The 18128-nt window shown below is 38.5% G+C and overlaps 1 protein-coding gene across 1 annotated transcript; it reads left to right on the forward strand.

Moving 5' to 3' along the window:
- Positions 1 to 1848: 1848 nt before the first annotated feature.
- Positions 1849 to 18078, forward strand: RABGAP1 (RAB GTPase activating protein 1; the record flags this gene model as incomplete). The annotated part of the gene is made up of 10 exons (XM_010296915.1): positions 1849 to 1905; positions 3697 to 3810; positions 4804 to 4878; positions 7139 to 7264; positions 7859 to 8002; positions 9547 to 9588; positions 9931 to 10059; positions 13957 to 14049; positions 15072 to 15182; positions 17974 to 18078. Coding segments are annotated over exons 1-10 (996 nt in total), but the record flags the coding sequence as incomplete, so codon positions are not given.
- Positions 18079 to 18128: the final 50 nt, after the last annotated feature.

The following is an 18128-nucleotide window of genomic DNA, read 5'->3' on the forward strand; positions in this document are numbered from 1 at the left end:
TGAGAATTTTAATCTCACTACACTTGCCTCAGTTCTCATGGCTGTTTTCCATTCTGTTTTCTTTATTACTTTCTTTTTCTTCCTGTCATTCTTAGCTTTCTATTTTTCAATCCCAGTTTGTGAAGGGTGTGGGTTCAGAAGGGTTTCCTTCAGTTCCCAGTCCCCTGAAAGCATGAGAAATTGCCCATTGAGCCAATTCTCACAGCAAGGTATAAAAATAGGAGTAAAGAAAAGGTTACACAATGCTTGGATTGCAGCAGTTTGTACTAATGGGGAGATTTCAAAGCCATGGTTTGAAAAACATTTTTTAAACCTTATCATTTCCGTTAATTTTTCTCTCCCGAAGCTATGCTTCAGCTGCAGGAACTAGCGTTACAGATTACTTGAAGAATTGTACTGAAACACAGGAGTCCAGCGCTGAACAAGTCACGCAAAGCTAGAGAGAGACCACTAATTAGTTCTCTTTAGCCATAATGAGTGACTTGTTTGAGAAGCCTATCCTAAGAGTTTCCAACCAGATGCTTTGGTCTCTGCTATTTAATAAGTGGATTAAAAGTTAAGTGGATCTAAGGTTATTTTGCCATTGCAGCGGAACGCAGGTACCACTCAGGCAAGCCACTTGCTTGGTGCCGCAGACTGACGTTGGCAGTGAGCAGTACCTGTGCTCTTGCAAAGCAGAGTACTTCACTGTAATTCAGTCTTGCAAACTTTTAAAGAAACTGAAGGTTATCACTAAGATTGTATTCACATGCTTTAAAGTTTCCAGAATTGTTTCTGAGCGTTGTCTTTCTCTACTTGCAAAACTAGCTGAAGCAAACAGCCAGCCATTATCTTACTTCTCTTTATTGACTTAAAAGGCTTATAGTTATATGAAACTTATTTAGCGTGGGATTTTGTTTGTTTCTGATTTCCTTATAATGAGACAGACCTCTTTGGCATGTTAATTATTATCAAATCGAAATGCTGAACAGTACTACTGATATAATTTCCAAAACAATCCAATAACTTGATTGTAATAGCAGTGTAATGCTTTGCTAATGAAATGTCTGTATTAAGCCACAGAGAGGAGCATTAACCTTGGATTAAAATCAGAAGAGAAAATCAAGCACACTGTGGTAATTTTGGTCTTGTTTGCAAAATTGTTTTGTGAAGATGATGATCAACTAAATGCTGTATTTAATGATCTTCACACTGATTACATCATGCACTTTTGTACTAACTATTTTACTTCTAACCTTTTTTTTTCCGTTTGTCTAACAGAAGTATGGGTTATTTGGACATAGTAAAACTTTTTTTAAAAATAAAACATCTCTTCTGTTTTGCTTCCACAGAGCATCTTGTGTGTTTGCAGTGTTAGCCTGGGCACTGCTACATGGTAATCTCACATGTGAGAAGACTGACTTTTTAATTTCTGTGTTCAGTCTTTGCCAGGGAAGCCACCACCTACAAGGGAGCCTTTGACCCTTTCACTAGCAACGGTTGCTTAATGATCATTATAGCATCTTTTCAGATGATTCCCACTACCAAGGAGCTCTTGCTCTCATTAACTGCTCAAGCAAGCAATCTTTTAAATAGTGGAAAGAGGGACCAATCGTAGGCAAAAAAATAGCTACAGACAGAGGGCTTTGGTTTCTGTTTTATTTTGGCAATTTGGTTAATAGCAGCACTTATAGTAATCAGCTAGATAACAGGTGGATCTTGGCTGCCTCAAAAGGTACAAGGCATTAATGGTGAAACACATCCATACAAAAGCTGAAATCTGATTAATCAGAAGTCACAAAATATGGCATAAAACTGTAGAAATAGTTCTGAAATTGTAGAGGTTAATTCAGATTTTTTTAATTCAACATGGCGAGCACAATTTCAGATTCAGAAGGCACGCTACAATTGCCTACCAGATGCTGGGTAAATTAAGCATTTTAAAGACAGCTTGAGTGAGCGATTTCTGTGGTATGCTACTCATAGAATAACTTGGGTTGGCAGGGACTTTCGGAGGTCATCTAGTCCAGCCCTCTGCTCAAAGCAGTTCTTATCAGGTCAGGTTGCTCACAGCCTTGTCGAGTTGAGACTTGAACACCTGTGGTGATGGGGACTCCACAGCTTCCTTCATCAGCCCATTTCCATTCACATGGAAGAAGCTGCTTAGTCTTCCCATTCGCATAAATGTTCCCTGTAAAGTGAAGGTTTTGGGAACGGCACAAATCTTCTGACAGCTGTTTTCTGTGTGCCTGCTTAGTAATTTTTTGATTTGTGTCACCGTTTGGTGTGTGTTTTTAAACTATGTATTTCTTATTGTTGTTTTCTCTGTTAAAGGAGGATGTATGATGTGTATGAGCTGTTTCCACTGGCTTCCTAAATAAGCAAATTAGTTCATTTGATAATGGGGGAGGGTAGTTCTTTCTGTTTCAAAGGACACTTTTCCTTGCTGTGCTGTGAGCTCTGGCTTGAATGACTACACTAGAAATAGTTTCAAACTGAACTGCATAAGATGGATCAGAACATCTCACGTAGTCACATGTCTAATATTGACAGAGAGCCAAGAAGAGCTCAGTGTAGGAATGGCAGCTGCTTATTTTCCTATTCGGAACATGAATCTGTTGTAGAGGGCAGATTAGGTTAAGCTGGACATTGTTCACAAATGCTTATGGCTTCTCATGATGTGCCTGACACAAACCTCCTCCTTCCATATTCTGGAAACCTTTTTTGAGGATACGTCTCCAAGGTAGGACTCGGATTCCTTCTAAGCCATCCTCAGCAATACTGACAATTCCTAATAGGGTGGGCTATTTGAGGTCAGTATTGCCAACTAATTTCATGGAGATCATTTGGTGTTTAAACCATTTAAATAAAAGTCAGGAGGAAAAGGCCCTAAGTTTCCCTTTTACTGTTTACTGTATTTATTATGCTTTGTCAAATTCCTTTCATCCCTACCAGGAGTTTTCACTGCCTTTTGTGTAGGACTTGCCCTTGATGCAGGCTTGCTTGGTGTTTCTTCCAATTGGTCTTTTCAGTCCATTGTTCACATTTACTGGTTTTCGTAATTGTATGCTATTTGTTATTGTTCAGCTTTCCAAATGTCTAAGGCATCTGAAATGGATTGCATTAGAGCAATGTGGAGAGCAAAGTTCCATCTCCTCATGGTGAAATGCCCAGCTCATACAGGCACCTGTCCCTGCGTTCTATTATGCTTTGCTATATGATGCTGTCTTTCTTGGACTTGTACTCAGTTTTTTACTGTTCTATTGTCTAATTCTGGGGAAGGGATGAATAGAGATTTCTCTAGCTGAAACTAAGGGACAGCATTTTGGACAGCAGCATGCAGCTTCTTACAATTGATGGTTACTCTCCGTAGTTGTGAGATAAAAGAACTGGGCAGTTTTCACATTCAGAAGTGAAGTCAGGGGAAGGCGGCTGTCTGTGTTGCAATGTCCTGGATCACTTTTGAGTGTGTGCTTTTTATGCCACTCCCTGACCATTCCCAGATGTGCTTAGGTAACCAAATCTATCAAGACTGTGATCTGGAGCTGCCAGCCTGCAGGCAGCCTGTTCTGGTTAAGTAGACTGTGTTTTGTTAAATTTAGAACATTGCACAGAACACAATGCCAATCCCCTAACTCTCAGTCCTAGCATACTGCAATTTATATTCTTTTGATGTGTTTTAATTTACATTTTAATTTTTTTTTTTTGTCCTAATAGGAATCTCCGCAAGACAGTGCTATCACCCGAGACATCAATCGAACGTTCCCTGCTCATGATTATTTTAAAGATACTGGGGGAGATGGCCAGGACTCCCTGTACAAAATATGCAAGGTATTCTTTAAATTCTACTTGACTGGTTTTCCTAACTTTAACAGCATTTAACAGATGTAACTGTTACTTGGGAAGAATGTGCATGTCTTACTGTTAACCATATCATGGAGGCAGACTCTGGCACTAGACTCAGCCTAGTTCAGTTCTCAACCTAGACTCAGTTCTTCATTTCAGATGTTTAGCTGGTCATAGCGCCATTCAGATAGGAGACCTGAAGTAATATGCCTTTCTGGATTCCTGAACACGAAGGTGTTTGGTACCGAGACTTCATGTGATTACAGACATGTCAACTTGGATCAAGCTGGACGAATGATATGCTATGATGGAAATGAGGGCTAATTCCATACTGATCAGAAACAGCTCGCCTTTGGCTGCAGCATGCTCCCTCGTTGTCAGTATTGTCTAAGTTGTGCGGGCAAAGTTAGGGACACATGGAGGAAATCATGCTGCTGTTGCCTCTTGAAAAAGACGTGTTCTGATGTTGGGTGTGTCCTTTCTGTGTAACGTACGCCATAAGCTGCTGTCATTATATGTAGTTGTCTTTAAAACTGGGGATAACTATGTACCTCCCATAAACGTTATAAAGCCATAGGCATGCTTTGAAGTTGCTTATTAAAAGGAAGAAATTATCAAAAATGGACAGCTTGTTGTTGTATTCAGTTATCTCAACTGGAATGTTTTAAGCTTCCAGTACTCTTTCTTTTGTGTTCCTACTGTTTCTCCCTCTTGCTAATGTCCCTGTAGCACCTGTTTAGAGGTAAAAGTACTCAGATAAGTGGTTTAATAGGCTGCAGTGGTCTTGGTGCATCACTGTAACCAGCCACTGCCACTATATATCACAGTTCGATTTTCATACAGGTTATCCCTTCATTAGAATAGTAACTGATGCACCTTGCGAAAATTTTAGGGAGCTATGTTCAGTGCAGTGTTTTGTTTTCTTTGTGTTTGTAGCTCAAGACAGATACGCTGTAAAGTCTTGATTCTTTTTTTTAGGCCTACTCTGTCTATGATGAAGAGATTGGTTACTGTCAAGGCCAATCATTTCTTGCTGCTGTGCTGCTTCTACATGTAAGTGGTGGGTTTCCCCCCCCTCCATTTGTTTTAAGGTTAAGACTAAATATTGCTCCACTTTGCCTAGAACAAATGTTGGTAACTCCTGTACCAGGGTTGCAAGCCACATATCCACTTATGTTGGTCAATAATAATGTGATTTTAGACAGAGAAGACTATACTGTTTAAAACTTACTGTGGTATTTGTAACGACTCTTGTCTACAGTCAGTGTTCATGTCACTGTGTTTCTGTTTCAGGACCCCTTCCATTTGAAACACTACAGGCTTGTACTCTTGGTCGCTAGTAGGCATGGAATTTGTGTATAAGACAACACTGTAAATGTTTCTGTTAAAGGGTGTCAAGGTCAGATGTAAGCTTTTTAGAAGATGTTTCTATTAGAATCAGTCAGAAATATGGATGGTAATTGCCATGTGTCTTGTATACACAGAAGTGTATTTATGACATTGATGGCCTGTCAGTTTATTAGGTCTCAGTGCTTTGAACGTAGTATGCTGCCTACGTGGGCTACTGCATTCTAGGCCTTTGTGCTTCTTGGTTTGGGAGGTTAGTGAAGGATACAATAATATTTTATTTTTTTTAAAAGATACTCAATTAGGCTTTTTTAAACTTTGTTGTTGGTAGAAGGGATCTCATCCGACTCATATCCTTTAATTGCTTGCATGTTCAGAAGATAGAGAGATTTATGGTTATTGTATGTCAGAAGCAAAAGTTTTAGATTCACTCGCGCTTGGGAAATATGAGAGAATTGGAGATCTGTACAAATTATTTATAGGCCGTTCTTTTTTAAAGAAATGTCTGCTTTTTTTCAGCGTTTCTGTTGCAAGCGTGGGTAGTTGAAACTGAACAGAGTTCTGAAGTCCAGTAGTGTTTTGAGATTTTTTTTTTTCCCCCCAGCTACTTTTTAGTGATTGTTGCTACCAGAGAGAACTAAGTATGAAGACTTCCCTGCAGTTTTCGGTGGAAAAGGAAGTCTGGTCTTCAGTGGAGTATTTCCATAACGTTGTACAGTTAGTGGAGGATATAGAAGAGATTGTAAACTCCATTCTTTTGAAACAAAAGCCAAATGATTAATGATAATAATCTTTTAGATCTTTGTAACTGTAATCTGAAATATTTACTTGATGAGCAATTTATTCTGTATTACTACACTAAATCAGATCAAGAAGGGTGATACTTTCTGAAAAGAGAACTGAACACTTTTACTGAAATAGACGTGCTTTCTTTTAGCTTTTTCATTGTCATATGTCCATTTGTTTAATATCCATTGCATTAGAGAGACCCACTATCAAGAACGAACTGTGCATTATTCTAGAATTCTTTAACAATAGCTGTTGCTTCTGGGAATAATGTATGCATTTAAAAAGGCTAAATTTCAAAGAAGTTTTTTTTTTTTATTTGATTCTCTTTGAAGTCCGCCTTTTGAGTGTGAAAAATAAAGATTAAAAAGAAATGTTACAGAAAAGGAAATTAAGTTTCTCTGAGTCCTTCACTACCAGTTTGGAATGGCTCAGCAAAGTTTTCAGTTTTAACAAACTCCATCTGCAGATTAATAATAGAATACTTGAGATGGATGTTCTGTCCTTTACAGGAACAAGTGATTGACCTGAAGTCAGACTTTACTGTGGAAGTATGAAAACTGAATTTTGATGTCAGGGAAAAATGTCTAAGCACTGATGAGCCATGATGAGTGTTTCTTCAGTTTTTGGCAGGAAAGGGATATTGAACTTTTCCCAAACCAATGCTGAGTTGTGATATCTGGAACTTTTGTTGGCAGTTACTGGTCTGTCTTATTCATGCCATCTAATACAAAAACAAACATCAAATGTTACAATGTCATTTGAAAAGGTAAATAAAGAATAAGGGAAGGATCCTGTTTAACATCGTCTAGTAATACTGCTTCCGTCTTTGTTATGTAGGTGACGGGGGTTAGGCTGTTCAAAATCTGTAGGATTCTGTTTCTGACATGATTTGGAACAAAGACACCAAGAAACTGATTTGGGCTTAACACCTGAAAGATGTATTTTTAGTTGGGTGATTGGGAGGTGGTTTATTCCACAGAAAAAAATGAAACACCATTTGCAACACTAGACCTCATTTTGTGTGTTAATATTATTTACTTTTAAACTGGATAGGGCCAGCTTAAAAAGTAGTGACAATTTGTTTTTTCTTATAAGAGGGAGAAGGGAGGTAAGGGCAAATGGAACTGATCTGAAAGATTTAAATGCTCTGTGATATATACACTTTCCTCTCTCACAGATGCCTGAGGAGCAAGCTTTCAGTGTTCTGGTCAAAATCATGTTTGATTATGGACTCAGGGAACTTTTCAAACAAAACTTTGAAGATTTGCATTGCAAGTTCTATCAGCTGGAGCGCCTCATGCAGGTAGGTGTTCAAACTTGCGTGAAGGGAATGGATCAGAGCCTGCAATTCAAAACTAGCTGTCTATCTTATACGTAAATAGTGTTTGTAACCTCTTAGTAAGGATGAAGTGTGAGGACTACCCATATTGGAGGTTTTTAAAGAAGAGAGAATGTTGACTCGAGACCAGTCTGGTGCTGCTTACTGTGCAGCAGTAAGATTGAAGGCAGACGTGTCTGACCCGTTGGAGTGGCTCTTGTGTGGCTTGGCACACCAGTGACTTTGGAGCTCACTGCAGGCACACTGCAGAGTGGCTTTGCAGTGTCAGCACATCCACTGGCTGAGTTTCCTGCGAAGGTGAGAGCTTGGAGGTTGAACCCATTGCGCATGGGATACAGTGTCCTTCTGAGCATCCACGTCGGGGCAAACCTTCGGCATCCGTAGAAAGTCCTTTAGCATGTCAGGCAGCTGTCTTGTCAGGCATGGGTGGATACAGAAACCTGCCTTGCTGCACAGATTGTCACTCTACCCTGATTTTTTCTGTCACTTTGGGATTTCAGCTACAGTTCCGAAATAGTATAAATTAACTTTCAGTATTTGTGTTGTTTTTATCATTAGGAATACATTCCTGATCTGTATAACCACTTTCTGGACATTAGCCTTGAAGCGCACATGTATGCTTCCCAGTGGTTCCTTACACTGTTCACTGCAAAATTCCCTCTCTACATGGTCTTCCATATTATTGACTTACTCTTGTGTGAGGTATGTGGTATAACTGGAGACTTGTACTGCTAGCAACTTTGACAGTTTCTCACTATCTTGATTCATGTCCTTGTTACTATCTGTTCTTTCAAAGCTAGGCATGTGATAATTACTTTTATGTAGAATTCTTAACGTTTCTGCAATGAAAAAGAGTTCTCAGCATTTTAAAGATACAAATTAGGGATAAATATCTATATAAAAGATTATAATCTGTTTCTTATAACACTGTTGAATCTGTGTAAGATTCTGTACAGTGCTCATGGGATGAGAGTTAATATACAAATGGATTTCTCTGTTGTTAAATTGTATTATATCCAATGATAACTACTTTTTTCCTAGAATATTATTGCATGGAGGCCATTGTGTATAAAGTTGCCCAGCTAACTGTCATGCCGGTAATCTAACAAGCTTGGAGCTCTTTCTCCTGTTATACTTCACATCATATATTTAGAGAAAAAAATTATTGAGAGTTTCTGAGATTTTCTATGTAATCAAGTTTAGAACAGTATATTTGGAAGTATGCTGGTAAGTAGTGTAATTTGGGTCTGAGCTTATTAACGTAAGTTAACAAATCACATTTTGTACTGAAGCATCCCTGAGTTATTTAGTGGGTTGCTTTTTTACTCACTGGTTACGCATCCATTCTGCATTGGATCTGCAGGTGTTACTGTGAAGTGGCAGTTTGTCTGCGTTTCCTTTACTGAAGGGTTTCAGCATTCATAAATGTCCTGGTCAATGTTTTTACTCTGTATCTATCTGCTGCTTGCTTTCTCTATGTGCCAATGTACTAGAAAGCAACAGATGGTATCAAGAAAATCAGGTCTATTTGTTTAGAAATACATTTTAAATTCATAAATAGTAAATGTGTTCATAGTGAAGTTTTAAGGTCTTTTTATCATTTTAAAATAATAGTGAAAGAATAATTTAATGGGAAAAAAGACAGAATTTTGAAATAAGATGAGCAGTGTGTCTTGATTAAGAAGGTGTATGCTACTACTGACCATAGGAACTGTTTGTATTTAATCGGACAATATAAATAAAACACTTCTAATGAGTAGTGGCAAAATAGATGATGTGGTCTCTGTCCTAAAGTGAGTCACTTTCTTTTTCATGACACAAATTATCCCAATTTTTTAATACCATAACTGAATATATGGTTGTTTATATTGCTGCATTTGAATCCAGTGTTTTCAGAAGTTTCTATATGCAAATTAAATTATCTTGAACTGACCAACTGGTCACTAAAAAATAAAATACACAACAGTGCCTTCATAATTTCAGTGTTTTAAACTAGTAAGAAGATAGTAAAACCTGTGTTGAAACATTGTTTTGCTATCCATAATGGCTATCCAGTAAAGATACTTTCCTAATTGTTTGCAAAGTCATTCTCTGGGCCTTTGATTTAATATAGCACCTGGTGACATTTGTATCCTGGTTCTCCTTTTCACGGAAGCTAGACAAACAACAAAACCTACCAAATAAATTAATATCCAGTCTTGTAAATACTGAAAAATTAATTTATTTTGTCATTATTTTCTCTCCAGGGAATAAGTGTTATCTTTAATGTTGCACTGGGATTATTAAAAGTGAGTATGCAATGTTACATTTTGGTTTATGCATTATCACGCACCATATAAAAAAATTAAGATGCCTGTTACAAAAATATTATGTTTCTTTTTGAAAAGCTAACAACTTCCTCTATTAATGTGCTTGTTGCCTGGCGTGCTCTGTAGAGCGCAGTGCTTTTGGAGGGGGGTGGCGGGGAAATAGAAGGTTGCAGAAATAGAAACAAACACTATTTGCAGAAAGTTAAAAAGTAGTTATGTTCTTGGAGCTTTATAAAACTGCTGTTGCTTTATTATCCCTGGGAATTCAGTAATTGTCCAAAATCTGCTTGCAGTTACTGGCTTTTCTTTCCTTGTCCCTAGACTACCAAGGATGATTTGTTACTTACTGACTTTGAAGGGGCTTTAAAGTTCTTCCGTGTACAGCTGCCCAAGAGGTACCGTTCAGAAGAAAACGCAAAAAAGCTGATGGAATTAGCATGTAATATGAAGGTAAAGATGTGGTGCAACTGCAAGTGTATCCTTAATGGGTACAATTTCTGTCTCCATATGTAACTTTGCAACTCACTTGTCCAAATGCAAATAACATTGCAGGTGCTTTACAGTGAAATGCAATAAAGCCCCAAGATTTCTAGAGTGATATGGGCCGACTTGGAGGACTCAAACCCAGAGTTTTTTCAGTGCAATATTCAGTGCTACTAAAAATCAGACTACTTAAAAAAAAAAACAAAACCAAACACCAAACAAAAAAAACCCCCAAAAAACCCCAAACCCACTTAAGTGACCAATGGCACTAGTACAAAACAGTTGCAGACATCTCTGCGGTTCTTTGATGAGATCTTTCTCCAGTAGTAGCTGCAAACAGGGTAGTATCTTTCATTGAGAGGTAGTGGGGAGGTTTCATTTAAAACAGAGTGAATGGTGCAGAAACAGAATGTAATCTTTCAGACAGAAAATAGCTATTTTTAATTGTGGGTGCATGTGACTTATGTGCTGCAATAGGGAGCAAAAATACATTGATAGATTTACAGGTCTTCTAGGAATATGAAGGAATATGATTTGGCATTTAAAATTTCTTACAAGTTAAGCTAGGGAAATGACCTTGGGGCTTATGTATTCCCTGTGTGAGGTTTGGATTTGTCACTGCTTTATGGTGGGGGATGTATGCTGCTTTTTTAAAAAACATTTTAAGTTATTTTCCCATTCAAGACTATTTCACTTGCAGTGTAGGTAGCTGACAATAACATATTAATCTGTTATGATCTTTGTAGTCTAAAGAGTGTCTACTTTATATGAAACTAAAGTGCTGAGTTGTGTGTTGTCTAGAGCTGCCACAGTTAGCTGAAGTTTTTTAATAATGCAAAAAAGCATTGTTTTTTCTGAGCAGCCCATGTGGGAGGTTTACAGTATTGGCTTCCTTCTTGGACTTTCCTTTGGGTACTGGAAACAAGTGCTAAGACATTCGGGTTGGAAACCAAGCTCTGATGTACTGTATGGTGTTTGGTGTGCAGATGTTTCTGAACATGAATCTTTTGTAAGTACCTACTGCTTTCTGTGAGGGCGTTTTAAGGCTACCAGGCTAATCTAGATTGTCTTTCAATGTGGTCGTCACATCTGTTTGACTTCTCCCACAAATCATTGATTAACTGTTCATACAGCCAATGTTTTGGAAACACTGATGATAATTAGACTTCTGACTTTACATAACAGAAACCATGTATCACAATAACATATCATCTCTGGTCCTTATAGGAGGTTTCTTTTGAACAGAATAGAAACTAGAGTTTGGTGTGTACTGTTCTAAAACGGAACTTTAATAATTTACTTGGTGTATTTTAAAGAAGCTGTCATGCTTTCTTTACAGTTTCATGTAGATTAGTTTTTAGTCAACTACCTTGCTATGGTTCAAAGTATCCTTTTTCCTTGAAATTCCCCAGAGGAATTCCTTGTAGCATCACTGCATAAGTACACAACTTCCCTAATATGTTAATATTCAAGGCATCTTGTACTCCTAGTGTAGCAGTACGCGTAACAGTATTCTGCAGAGTTCAAGCATATCTTCTATGAAACTAGTGCAGAAATTACAGAGTAATCAAGACAGTAAGCTATTTTAGTTCTCCAATCATTTAACATTAGCCACAGATTAGACGTTGCACATGCATCTGGTTAAGACCATGTGTAATGAGTGCATTTGCCTTTCATGTTTCCGAACAACAACTCGTTCCTTTTCCCAGTCTGCCAAAATTCCCTGCATTCCCAGTGCTGTGTGAAGTAGTTAAAGCAAACAAGTCTTCTGTGAGTGGTGTACAGCAAGGTTGTCCACTGCTTCCTTGCGTGCTCTGTGTTTTGGGGGGAATTAAATGGGAGGAAGTACAGGCTGCACTACTGGGCTCTGCACAGATGCTGAACATTTCTGTATCACATCCATGTGTGTTGCCCCTGATGGGAGTGCTGCACATTAATTGCTTTCTTTGACCTAAAATATAAGCCCTTTGCTGTCACTAGAAATCTCCAGCTCTGTATCTGGAAGTGTTTTTGAGCAGAAAAGAGCCTGATGTCAAAATAAATTATTTATAGTACGGGAGAAGTAGCCTGGCTAAGGCATTGTGATTACAACAGCATTCTGCTGGAAAGCAGGTCAGTAAATGATCAGGTTGAGACAACACTAGAGTCTTAAAGTTACTCCTCAGTGTTGCAGTCAAATGTTAAGAGAGTTACTGCTGCCTCCTGTGCCCCTGAAAAACTGTGGTGGGACTTCAGTGTTCATTTCTGCTTTCTATCACCATGCAAACCCAAAGGCCTTGCTGGCTTCCCCAGGGCACGGTTCCCTCTAAGGCTCCAACATCCAGAATCAGCAACAATGGCAAATCTTCTCAGGATCACCTTGTTATTGGTATCAAGAGGCAAAACTGGATTAAGGTACTCAGAAAAGTAGAAGCTGAAAACACCGTAGTGTGCCTGCCTTCCTTTTCTCTCTCACATGGCTGGGTGCCTCAATTCTCAAGATCTAATCTTTACATAGCTTGAGATGTGGTGTATGAAACCAAATAATTTGGGGAGTCTTTCAGCAGGGGCATAGCAGTGAAACAATCTGCTGAAGTTACTGGCTTCATTGTCAGTAAAGAGTTAATGCTCTGCATGTTTGACTGGAGTGCTTAGTAAGAATAATTTCTGCAGTTGTGATGTGGCTGGACTGACTCCAGTTAAATGGGCTGGCATCTCCAAAAAAAATGTCAACTGAAGTACGGTGAAATGTTTCTGTGCAGCTCTCACTAGAGGGAGCCTAGTTACCAGTTTTCTACAGTTCATTTCAAGTAAGGTTGTTAATGATAAAACCAAAGATAAGCGAAACTAAACATGTTTTCCATTCTGCCTGTCCTTTATACATGTAAAATTTGTTTAACATGTTTCCCAGTCAAGGCTTTGTTAAAGAGGAAAACATAGCCATGGCTTTTTAATCTATGTGGCTTACTGAAAATAAAGGTTCATAGAGATTTAATTTAGATGCATACTAACTTGCATGTGAAATGCTCACCGTGGTCTTGGCATGGTCTGTGTTGCTAAACCGTTGTAGGCACAGCTGACAAGGTGACACCAGGAAAGATGCTGGTCAGGATCTGTTACAGGTTCTTTTGTGTTCTCTGTCCCTGTAGGACTTGAACACTGTGCAAAAAATATTGAATTCAACACCACCTTTCCGTCCCTTCTCAGAGAAGGGGAAACTGGGACCCTGAGAGAGTCAGTTTCCTAGTGTTGTGTGTCTGTCAGAGCTGAGGACAGAATTCCAGCCTTCTGAATCCTGGAGCATTAGGGGACAGAGCATATGTGCTTCCGAGCTGTCGCTGCTTGCCGAGGCATCTAGGCAACTCTGGGACTGGACTGTTTTCTACTGAGCTTGAATGACACCAGCAGAAATGTCAGCTGAGCCTGCACTTGCCCTTTGAGCATTTGCAGTCTCATGTAAAGTAAACCAAATACTTCTGCATGATGATAAATGTTGCAGCTGAAAAAGAAGCTGAAGAAACCTCAGCATCACGCTAGTTCAAAAATTAAACACATCTTGTGGGTTTCAAGGCAATCTATTATGCTAAGCCACTGTAGTATTTGGAGCATCAAATAGCTGTGCAGCACCAAGGAAAACTCAGGTAGGATGCTCCTGTGGATGCCTTTCAAAAACTCTTCTATGTTCCACAAAAGGACAAGAGGAAGGGATGCTTCTGTCATTATATTGAGTGGAAAAGAATTTTTGACCATGTCTAAGGGTTTGATACTCAAAATAGTGTGTTTTGTAGAAGGCAGGAGTTGCCTAAAGCTTGTACCATAACCCTTTGTGAATTGTGTTCTTTTGTTGATGTTCTGGGCAGGAACTAATGGGCTGCTTTAATTTAGATTAGCCAGAAGAAACTGAAGAAATATGAAAAGGAATATCATACCATGAGAGAGCAGCAAGCTCAACAGGAGGATCCTATAGAAAGATTTGAGGTAACGCTTACCTACTCCGGTCTGATTTAACACACAGTACCTGCAGGAAGTTCCTGCTTTGACTCCTTTTTCTTTGAGCTGTTTTCATTTTGTGACAAATTTGGATACAACAGGGGAATCAACTACATGAACGTGAAGTGAATCTCTATATATTGGCAATGTTAATCAGGACAGGGTGGTTGTGATCCCACCTTCACAATGAAAAAAAGGAATAGTATGAGTTTATATTTAGGCTTATACAGCTGTTTCACTAGAGCCCACTTCTAGCACTCGTGTAACAGGCTGATCAAAACATGATCAACAACATGATCAAAAGGCATGAACAGAAAGAAAATACTTAACTGATTATAACTCTGCTTTCCATTAATTATAATCCTGCCTTCACTCCTCTCCCTAATTTCAAATTATGTATGTTATGGTAAGTATATAATTTTATAAAGATTTTATTTATCAAATAAATATTATATAGGAATAAATTTTAAATGTAAAATTGAGTATGCATATACATGACACAATAACACACACCTACATACATAAATTCATGTATTTTCAGCTGAAGAATTTTATGTAAATTTTCTTTAACATCTGTCTGTGTGCTGGGAGTTGTTAACAGGAGGGAGAATAGAGTGGTTTTCCCAGGGTCCTCCTCTGTCACCTGTTTCCAGCATGCAAATTCTATTTTGAGCCAAGAAAATCAGTACTTGTAGGAAGCTCCTGGCAAGGTATTGATGGCAGAATGACACCCCTACTTTTGCCATCTTCAAAAACATTTCTATAGCTCAACAAGTAATGCTGAGCAGTTATTTATGTGTGGTTTCTTCTCAAAGCTAATAATTTGTTTGCTTTGTTTTATATTTACAATATGGCTAGCTAGTTTTGTCCACACTGAATTTCATGCGGGTAGAGTTGTCTTTGCATACTTAAGATACAGGGTAGGCATTTGTGCTTAGGCACAGTATGCATTGTGTTTTATAAACACCTGGGTAGACCTTTCTCTTGACTACTTTTGTTGTTTTCCACAGCGTGAGAACCGGCGCCTACAGGAAGCAAACATGAGGCTTGAGCAAGAAAATGATGATCTTGCACATGAACTGGTGACCAGCAAGATTGCTCTGCGAAAAGATTTAGACAATGTAAGACATGTCTTTATGCTGTCTAGTGGAGACAAGGTTCTAGGGCTAATTCCTCATTACTGCACTCATCGGAGAGGAGATACATGGAGTATTTTTTATTTGTGTGGGATAGGATTCTTTCCCCCACGTCCTTATTGCAGACTGATGATATATAGGCCTGTGCCAGAGGTCTACGGGAAACAGGACTGGCGACTGAAGTACTAATTACTCTGAAAAGCATTCACAGTAATTTGAGGGAGAGGAGAGGTTCTGAGCCTGTACTTGAGTAGTTGCTTTCTCCTCTATGTATATTAAAAGAAAGTCTAGCAAGAGCGAGTATTTGAATTGTCACAGAGATAATAACATGGATGCTGTGTTCTGTTTTCCTTCAACTGGTATTGTTATGAATAAGACCTCACAGCAGACAGGCTTTTGCAAAATGCCTAATAAACTTGAAAGTCTGAGTCTGTCTGGCTCTCAGTGCAATCAGGTTCTCAGGTACCTTAGGCAACTCTGAAAATGTTGCTGTGGTTTCTATTTGGCTTGTTGAAATCTGCCCATGTGAACTCATCATCCTGGGTTGCTTCCCCTGTCAGTAGGGCTCTCAGGAGGAAACTTTGGGTTTGCTTTGTGTTATGGGATTTGTTTTTTAAGCTTGCTGTCCCATTCCCTTCTTTAAATACTCATGTTGGGGAGATGTTATTAGGATATGCTTTTTTTTTTTTTACAGGACATGCAGAGACAGAAAGATACTGGTGTTTGTAGTGCATGTGATAGGCTAGAACACATTTAGTCTGTCTGGTTGGGGAGATGAGGAGAAGAGTTCAAGTGCTTGTGTTTTGCCATTCTTGCTCTGTACCAAGATAAGTACATGTCTGAAATCTCAAAGGAAAATGACTTTTGAAAATCATACAGTGCAGGAGTTTACAGGCTTTAAAATGTTTCAACATATCTGCTTCAGAGAATTTAAGGTTTCCCATGGTCTCCTGGAAACATGCTGTTGGAAAAATATTCATAGTAAATGTTGATGGTAATGGGTGAATGTTGCTTTTAATGAGGTTTCATTTATGACTTTCAGGTTTATTATGTTTACTGCTCTTTAGTGTTAAAACCTGTGAATCATAGGAAGTGAACATACCAATGCTTTGTGAAAACCCTGCTTCTAGAATGCACTTCTGTTGCCAATGCTTTTTCATTTCATTAAAGACAGCTCATAGAAGACTATGCAGACTGCCCAGCGGTTGCACTCAGGGGGTGGACTCCAGCAAAAAAATGTACCGAAGAAGCTTTTTGTATCAGCTCTTAACTGTTGTTTGTGGCTGCTTGAGCCTATATGAGACACAGTTATGCTTTTACAGTGATTCGTTTAAATGGAGAGCTGAGAGAGGATCAAAATTAAGCAAATCTTTGAGATACCTCATTGGATATATAACAGTCATGCTTTCAAAGATGGTAAATTATGTTGGCAGCATTTGGGTTATCCCCCAGGAGGAGATAGGTAGGTTTGATCCTACTTCAGGACCCTGATTAATTCTTCTAATTGGATCCTGAAATGATAAGTTCTACTAGCCAGATGTCCTGAAAGAAAAGTACCGAAGGACATTGTTTAACCCACCTTTTCTAACAGCTTCATGGCACGTCTGAAATCTTGCAGCCTGAAAGATCAAAGCAAAGCATTTGGAAGTACAAGAATTTCCTTAATATCCTTTACACTAGACCAGAAAATAGGCTTCATTTTTATACTGTTGTTGGACTCCCACATCCCAGTTTTCTTTAACTTTAAAACAGCTTAAAAACCATGTATAATGAAAAGATGTTCTCTTTGCCTTTGCTATCTATTTTAAAGGATCAGCAGGACTTTAAGGGTCTAAAATTCACTTTTTGATTTTCTTCCTTTGAAGGGAATTGGTACAGCTACTTTCTGAAGATTTTATATATCAGTGAGTTATTGATCTATTTTTATGTAGAATTCATAGACCTATTGGGAAGTACTGTGTTGCTGTGCATAAGACAGGAAAAGGTATCTTAACTTAGCAGAGAGAGTTTTCAGTGGTTTATGAAGAACCCAAGATTTTTTAATGATATATCTTTATTCTTAAAAAACTGCAGGTAAAAAAGGATTGTATAGTTTTGGCTGGGACATCTCTTTTCTTTAAGAAGGAAAGGAGAGAGGGGTCTGACTCTTATGTTTGCTTTGGCAGCTAAGTTTTTTCATGCAGTATTTTCTGGGTGACGTAATAAAGACTGTGGTATCACATCCACTGGTAGGTGTCATAGAGTTCTGGTTTTTTAAATGCTCTAGATGCATTTTTCATTAATTCTGTTTTCATTGCAAGGTTGAATGTTTGCAAATTGAACTTAGGTTTAAGCTGGTTATAGTCTTTTATTGATCTTGCACGTTGTGTTCTGTGCCTTTTGTTGTCTTCAAAATGTATTGGTCAACTTCCAGTCTGGATAAGAAAGCAAATCTTATTTCTGTTATTGGATTTCTCTGGAGCAATCCCCATTCCAGTTTTGTTAAAGCTAATCACTGAATTAAATGAGGAGTTTTGGAGAGATGGAGTCTAGTGCTATACTTCATTAATTTTGATTTGTTGCTGCTTTGCCATTGCAGATGGTAATTTCTAGAAAAATAATTTTCAGAATAAAGTTTTATTGTTATTAATAACAATGAACAGACCCTCATTAACATGAATGAAAAGACTGCTATTTTGGCTGTGTCCTGCTGGAGCCTGTGCCCATGACTGCCTAGCAGCTTTGGCACAGTAAGAAAGCCTCTCTTTAGTGCTGTATTCCACGCTTTGTGTTTCAGGCAGAGGAAAAGGCAGATGCTCTGAATAAGGAACTGCTAATGACCAAACAGAAGTTGATTGATGCAGAAGAAGAAAAGAGGCGCCTAGAAGAAGAATCGGCTCAGGTTAGGGGCATTTCTGTCATTTTCACATTTCTGTGCAGTACAGAAATTGG

This window comes from Phaethon lepturus, unplaced genomic scaffold (genome assembly GCF_000687285.1).
Source record: "Phaethon lepturus isolate BGI_N335 unplaced genomic scaffold, ASM68728v1 scaffold32871, whole genome shotgun sequence".
Classification (NCBI taxonomy): Eukaryota; Metazoa; Chordata; class Aves; order Phaethontiformes; family Phaethontidae; genus Phaethon; species Phaethon lepturus.